This window comes from Oncorhynchus masou, unplaced genomic scaffold (genome assembly GCF_036934945.1).
Source record: "Oncorhynchus masou masou isolate Uvic2021 unplaced genomic scaffold, UVic_Omas_1.1 unplaced_scaffold_4385, whole genome shotgun sequence".
Lineage (NCBI taxonomy): Eukaryota > Metazoa > Chordata > Actinopteri > Salmoniformes > Salmonidae > Oncorhynchus > Oncorhynchus masou.
In genome coordinates, this window is record NW_027010776.1 from 14959 (window position 1) to 22500 (window position 7542).

The 7542-nt window shown below is 50.9% G+C and overlaps 1 protein-coding gene across 1 annotated transcript in view; it reads left to right on the forward strand.

The window, feature by feature from the left end:
* Window positions 1-1980: 1980 nt before the first annotated feature.
* Window positions 1981-7542, forward strand: part of LOC135535048 (glutamate receptor-interacting protein 2-like) — a gene marked incomplete at its 3' end in the record, with an annotated part of 5629 nt that continues 67 nt past the window's right edge. Inside the window, exons 1-4 of the mRNA XM_064961780.1 lie at window positions 1981-2074; window positions 2304-2310; window positions 2706-2851; window positions 7462-7542. The exon at window positions 7462-7542 is cut by the window's right edge and continues 67 nt beyond it. Of these exons, the coding sequence (XP_064817852.1) occupies window positions 1981-2074; window positions 2304-2310; window positions 2706-2851; window positions 7462-7542 (328 nt within the window). The remainder of the gene's footprint in view (window positions 2075-2303; window positions 2311-2705; window positions 2852-7461) is intronic.

Below are 7542 nucleotides of genomic sequence, written 5' to 3' on the forward strand. Positions count from 1 at the left end.
GAGGGGTAGAAGGAGAGAGAGAGGAGGTGTAGGAGGAGGAGGGGTAGGAGGAGAGAGAGGGGAGTAGAAGGAGAGAGAGAGAAGGGGTAGAAGGAGAGAGAGAGGAGGTGTAGAAGGAGAGAGAGAGGAGGGGTAGAAGGAGAGAGAGAGGAGGGGTAGAAGGGAGAGAGAGAGGAGGGTAGAAGGAGGAGAGGAGGAGGTGTAGAAGGAGAGAGAGAGGAGGGGTAGAAGGAGAGAGAGGAAGATGAGAGGAAGGGGTAGAAGGAGAGAGAGAGTAGGGGTTGAAGGAGAGAGAGGAGAGGAAGGGGTAGAATGAGAGAGAGGGGTAGAAGGAGAGAGAGGGGAGGGGGTAGGAGAGAGAGAGGAGGGGTAGGAGTAGAAGGAGAGAGTGGGGAGTAGAAGGAGAGAGAGCGGAGGGGTAGAAGGAGAGAGAGGAGTGGGTAGAAGGAGAGAGAGAGGAGGGGTAGAAGGAGAGCGAGGGGAGTAGAAGGAGAGAGAGAGGAGGGGTAGGAGGAGAGAGAGGGGAGTAGAAGGAGAGAGAGAGAGGTGGGGTAGAAGGAGAGAGAGGAGTGGGTAGAAGGAGAGAGAGAGGAGGGGTAGAAGGAGAGAGAGGGGAGTAGAAGGAGAGAGAGAGGAGGGGTAGAAGGAGAGAGAGGGGAGTAGAAGGAGAGAGAGAGGAGGGGTAGAAGGAGAGAGAGGAGTGGGTAGAAGGGGAGAGAGAGAGAGAGGAGTGGGTAGAAGGAGAGAGAGATTAGGGGTAGAAGGAGAGAGAGAGGAGAGGAAGGGGTAGAAGGAGAGAGAGAGGAGGGGTAGAAGGAGAGAGAGAGGAGAGGAAGGGGCAGAAGGAGAGAGAGAGGAGGGGTAGAAGGAGAGAGAGAGGAGAGGAGTGGGTAGAGGGAGAGAGAGAGGAGGGGTAGAAGGAGAGAGAGAGGGGAGTAGAAGGAGAGAGAGAGGAGGGGTAGGAGGAGAGAGAGGGGAGTAGAAGGAGAGAGAGAGAAGGGGTAGAAGGAGAGAGAGAGGATGGGTAGAAGGAGAGAGAGAGGAGGGGTAGAAGGAGAGAGAGAGGAGGTGTAGAAGGAGAGAGAGAGGAGGGGTAGAAGGAGAGAGAGGAAGATGAGAGGAAGGGGTAGAAGGAGAGAGAGAGGAGGGGTAGAAGGAGAGAGAGGAGAGGAAGGGGTAGAAGGAGAGAGAGGGGTAGAAGGAGAGAAAGGGGAGGGGTAGAAGGAGAGAGAGATGAGGGGTAGGAGAGAGAGAGAGAGAGGAGAGGTAGGAGAAAGAAAGAAGAGAGGAGATGCAGAATGATAGAGGAGAGGAGACAGAAGGAGAGGAGAGGTAGAAGGAGAGAAAGAGAGGAGATGCAGAAGGAGAGAGGAGAGGAGACAGAAGGAGAGGAGAGGTAGAAGGAGAGAGGAGAGGAGACAGAAGGAGAGAAAGGAGATCAGAGTGCAGTCTGCCATAATGAAACTGGATTTATTCAGTGTACCACTTTGGCACAAGGAATGTAAATGCTGCTTGGGTTTTCTCTGCCATTTGTATGATAGTCCAAGAATTTTGTTTCAGAACATTTTTGGAGAGGAGGTCCCTTATACACAATGTGACAGGATGCAGAAAGTGGAAGAGAATATGCCATGCTTCTCCCTCCCGCCATCTGTCCTTTGCTCTTCTCTCTCTCTCTCTTTCTCTCTCTCTCTCTCTCTCTCTCTCTCTCTCTCTCTCTCTCTCTCTCTCTCTCTCTCTCTCTCTCTCTCAACTCTCTGTGACTCTCTCTCTCTCTCTCTCTCTCTCTCTCTCTCTCTCAACTACGAGGTTGTTATGTAGGCTGTGACTGTCTGAGACATCTTCCATCTCTGTCTTTGGTTCAGTCTATCAGGTATGAAGGTAAGACCCAGATGCGGACAACGTTGAATTAACAATGGTGTAATAATCCAACAGGGGCAGGCAATAGACAGGTCAAGGGGTCAGTAAACCACATGTGGGGCAATGGTACCGGACGGCAGGCCGGCTCAGGACCAGGCAGGCTCAGGACCAGGCAGGCGGGCTCAGAGTCAGGACAGGCAAGGGTCAAACCAGGAGGGTGAGAAATAGAGACTGATAAAAGCAGGAGCTGAGACAAAACCACTGGTCGACTTGACAAACAAGACGAACAAGCGACAGACAAACGGAGAACACAGGTATAAATACCCAGGGGATAATGGGGAAGATGGGCGACGCCTGAAGGGGGAGGAGACAATCACAAGACAGGTGGAACAGATTAGGGTGTGACACAGTCAGCGTTCCTTTGTGTCTCCTCTGTTGTCTCCTAGGACTGTGGTCAAATGTCACAAATCGCCTGACAGTTGTATAAAAGTCATTTTAGATAGCTTGGGTTGGATAGAAGCCATCTTCATTTCCTCCTTTTTCCTTTTACAACGAGGAAGTTGTTATGAACTCTGAAAAGGATCTACCCTGTGCATGTGCCACCATATGTCTTGTATAACAACTCTGGTCAGGTCACATGGTCAGGAACAAAAATCTGGATTTACTAGTTTATCTATCCTTGTTTATTGAACCAAATAACAGTGACCCCTTCTTCTTCTCTGCCCATCTCTACCATTTCTCTTCCTCTACCTCCCTGTGTCTCCCCTCTCCATGTGTGTCTCTCTCTTCTCCCTTCCTCTCTCTCCTCTGCCTCTACCTGTCCGGTCCCCCCCCCCGTCCTACGATAGGGAGGGTAGCCTGAAGCCGGGCGACCGTCTGATGTGTGTGGATGGGGTGCCCCTCCACAGTGCCAACCACAGGGATGCCCTCGCCGTGCTCAACCAGTGTGGTCAGGAGGCCCTCCTACAGATCGAGTATGACGTCTCTATCATGAGTAAGAGAAACCGTCCGAAATGTAATGTATTCTATTCTAGTCATTGGGATCTGTGTCCCTCATCAAGAGGAGGTATCTGGGGTCTGTGTCCCTCATCAAGAGGAGGTATCTGGGGTCTGTGTCCCTCATCAAGAGGAGGTATCTGGGGTCTGTGTCCCTCATCAAGAGGAGGTATCTGGGGTCTGTGTCCCTCATCAAGAGGAGGTATCTGGGGTCTGTGTCCCTCATCAAGAGGAGGTATCTGGGATCTGTGTCCCTCATCAAGAGGAGGTATCTGGGGTCTGTGTCCCTCATCAAGAGGAGGTATCTGGGATCTGTGTCCCTCATCAAGAGGAGGTATCTGGGGTCTGTATCCCTCATCAAGAGGAGGTATCTGGGGCCTGTGTCCCTCATCAAGAGGAGGTATCTGGGGTCTGTGTCCCTCATCAAGAGGAGGTATCTGGGGTCTGTGTCCCTCATCAAGAGGAGGTATCTGGGGTCTGTGTCCCTCATCAAGAGGAGGTATCTGGGGTCTGTGTCCCTCATCAAGAGGAGGTATCTGGGGTCTGTGTCCCTCATCAAGAGGAGGTATCTGGGGTCTGTGTCCCTCATCAAGAGGAGGTATCTGGGGTCTGTGTCCCTCATCAAGAGGAGTTATCTGGGGTCTGTGTCCCTCATCAAGAGGAGGTATCTGGGATCTGTGTCCCTCATCAAGAGGAGGTATCTGGGGTCTGTGTCCCTCATCAAGAGGAGGTATCTGGGGTCTGTGTCCCTCATCAAGAGGAGGTATCTGGGATCTGTGGAGGTATCTGGGATCTGTGTCCCTCATCAAGAGGAGGTATCTGGGATCTGTGTCCTCATCAAGAGGAGGTATCTGGGATCTGTGTCCCTCATCCAGAGGAGGTATCTGGGGTCTGTGTCCCTCATCAAGAGGAGGTATCTGGGGTCTGTGTCCCTCATCAAGAGGAGGTATCTGGGATCTGTGTCCCTCATCAAGAGGAGGTATCTGGGGTCTGTGTCCCTCATCAAGAGGAGGTATCTGGGGTCTGTGTCCCTCATCAGAGGAGGTATCTGGGGTCTGTGTCCCTCATCAAGGGGAGGTATCTGGGGTCTGTGTCCCTCATCAAGAGGAGGTATCTGGGGTCTGTGTCCCTCATCAAGAGGAGGTATCTGGGATCTGTGTCCCTCATCAAGAGGAGGTATCTGGGGTCTGTGTCCCTCATCAAGAGGAGGTATCTGGGGTCTGTGTCCCTCATCAAGAGGAGGTATCTGGGGTCTGTGTCCCTCATCAAGAGGAGGTATCTGGGGTCTGTGTCCCTCATCAGAGGAGGTATCTGGGGTCTGTGTCCCTCATCAAGAGGAGGTATCTGGGGTCTGTGTCCCTCATCAAGAGGAGGTATCTGGGGCCTGTGTCCCTCATCAGAGGAGGTATCTGGGGTCTGTGTCCCTCATCAAGAGGAGGTATCTGGGGTCTGTGTCCTCATCAGAGGAGGTATCTGGGGTCTGTGTCCCTCATCAAGAGGAGGTATCTGGGGTCTGTGTCCCTCATCAAGAGGAGGTATCTGGGGTCTGTGTCCCTCATCAAGAGGAGGTATCTGGGGCCTGTGTCCCTCATCAAGAGGAGGTATCTGGGGTCTGTGTCCCTCATCAAGAGGAGGTATCTGGGGTCTGTGTCCCTCATCAAGAGGAGGTATCTGGGGCCTGTGTCCCTCATCAAGAGGAGGTATCTGGGATCTGTGTCCCTCATCAAGAGGAGGTATCTGGGATCTGTGTCCCTCATCAAGAGGAGGTATCTGGGGTCTGTGTCCCTCCTGGAGAAACATTGTGTTATTTCTTCTCAGACAGGAAGTTTAGTGGTACTCCTTCTGCTCTCAGACTGTCTCTGGTCTCGTTTCCTTTTATTTCTGAATCTCAAACAGCAGGTTTTCTGAGTGGCAGGGTTGGCGACCTTTGAGCTCCTCCCTGTATTGAAGGTGAAGTGGTTACCCAGTGTTGCCGGACTCTTTTCCAGCCCAACCCCCCCCAGCCCTCCCTAGCCAGCCTAAACCACTGGAGCAAGGAGAACTACAACCCCCAGACTCCCCTCTACACAGGGTTTTCTGGCTTGGTATAGTGATGTACTGTGGCTGCAACAGGGAGAACTACAACCCCAGACTCCCTCTACACAGGGTTCTCTGGCTTGGTATAGTGATGTACTGTGGCTGCAACAGGGAGAACTACAACCCCAGACTCCCTCTACACAGGGTTTCTGGCTTGGTATAGTGATGTACTGTGGCTGCAACAGGGAGAACTACAACCCCCAGACTCCCTCTACACAGGGTTCTCTGGCTTGGTATAGTGATGTACTGTGGCTGCAACAGGGAGAACTACAACCCCCAGACTCCCTCTACACAGGGTTCTCTGGCTTGGTATAGTGATGTACTGTGGCTGCAACAGGGAGAACTACAACCCCCAGACTCCCTCTACACAGGGTTCTCTGGCTTGGTATAGTGATGTACTGTGGCTGCAACAGGGAGAACTACAACCCCCAGACTCCCTCTACACAGGGTTCTCTGGCTTGGTATAGTGATGTACTGTGGCTGCAACAGGGAGAACTACAACCCCCAGACTCCCTCTACACAGGGTTCTCTGGCTTGGTATAGTGATGTACTGTGGCTGCAACAGGGAGAACTACAACCCCAGACTCCCTCTACACAGGGTTCTCTGGCTTGGTATAGTGATGTACTGTGGCTGCAACAGGGAGAACTACAACCCCCAGACTCCCTCTACACAGGGTTCTCTGGCTTGGTATAGTGATGTACTGTGGCTGCAACAGGGAGAACTACAACCCCCAGACTCCCTCTACACAGGGTTCTCTGGCTTGGTATAGTGATGTACTGTGGCTGCAACAGGGAGAACTACAACCCCCAGACTCCCTCTACACAGGGTTCTCTGGCTTGGTATAGTGATGTACTGTGGCTGCAACAGGGAGAACTACAACCCCCAGACTCCCTCTACACAGGGTTCTCTGGCTTGGTATAGTGATGTACTGTGGCTGCAACAGGAGAACTACAACCCCCAGTCTCCCTCTACACAGGGTTCTCTGGCTTGGTATAGTGATGTACTGTGGCTGCAACAGGGAGAACTACAAGCCCCAGACTGGCCCTCTACACAGGGTTCTCTTGCTTGGTATAGTGATGTACTGTGGCTGCAACATAGGAGAACTACAATCCCCAGACTCCCTCTACACAGGGTTCTCTGGCTTGGTATAGTGATGTACTGTGGCTGCAACAGGGAGAACTACAACCCCCAGACTCCCTCTACACAGGGTTCTCTGGCTTGGTATAGTGATGTACTGTGGCTGCAACAGGGAGAACTACAACCCCAGACTCCCTCTACACAGGGTTCTCTGGCTTGGTATAGTGATGTACTGTGGCTGCAACAGGGAGAACTACAACCCCCAGACTCCCTCTACACAGGGTTCTCTGGCTTGGTATAGTGATGTACTGTGGCTGCAACAGGGAGAACTACAACCCCCAGACTCCCTCTACACAGGGTTCTCTGGCTTGGTATAGTGATGTACTGTGGCTGGGTCCAAGGCAGACTAGCTCTGTTACAAAAGTTTGAATGCTCTCTTCATATATCAAACCTGCGGAACATGACCCCTCTATCGATTAAATGTTTGATACACTTAGCTAGCTGCAGATTTACATTTTGGATTCATTTATCAGACACTCTTAACCAGAGCAATTAGGGTTGAGAGCCTTGCTCAAGGGCACATCGACAGATTGTTCACCTCGTCGGCTCAGGGATTCGAACCAGTAACATTTTGGTGACTGGCCCAACACAAGGTTACCTGCAGCCCCAGATCTCTATGGCTTTTAGACAAGGGAAACAGCAGCTGTTGTCTCTTTCTCCTCCAAACCTCATCCAATATTACAGATTACAATTATCAACTATCACAGTATAGTGTACAAAATGTGCTATTCAATAGCTGTATTTTCCTGGCCACAATACTGCTGTTTTCCATCCTTCCCCACGAATCAGGGATTCCGACCTGGGATACCAGATGAGTGGACAAAACACTCCGGTCAATGAATACGGCAGGGTAGCCAATTGGTTAGAGTGTTGGACTAGTCACCGGAAGGTTGCAAGTTCAAATCCCCGAGCTGACAAGGTACAAATCTGTTGTTCTGCCCCTGATCAAGGCAGTTAACCCACTGTTCCTAGGCCGTCATTGAAAATAAGATTTTGTTCTAAACTGACTTGCCTAGTTAAATAAAGGTAAAAAAAGAAAATGACAGTAATTGACCAATTATGGTAAATCAGGTAAAAAAAAAAAAAAATCACTTCAGTCCTCAAGGGCTGGAACTGAACTTCCCTGGACCATAATTACAGCTAGTTGTCCCATGTTCCTGCTGTTAACCTCTCATTGTAATACGTTTCTGGGAGGTGGACTCTGAATGCCATATCGTAGTCATCATAGAGTTGCAGGAATTAAAAAGTTTAAACTGTGGAACAGTATCTTTGTGTCTAACTATCCATGGGATATGCATTTCATGAGTATTGTGAGAATTATTCTGCCAAATCTGCGACACAACATCATTTTTTTTAAACCTGCATTCTATCAAACTTTATCTGTGACCTTTCAGATACTGTGACGAATGTGTCTGGTCCCCTATTGGTGGAGATCGCCAAGTCACCAGGGGCGGCTCTGGGTATCACCTTGACAA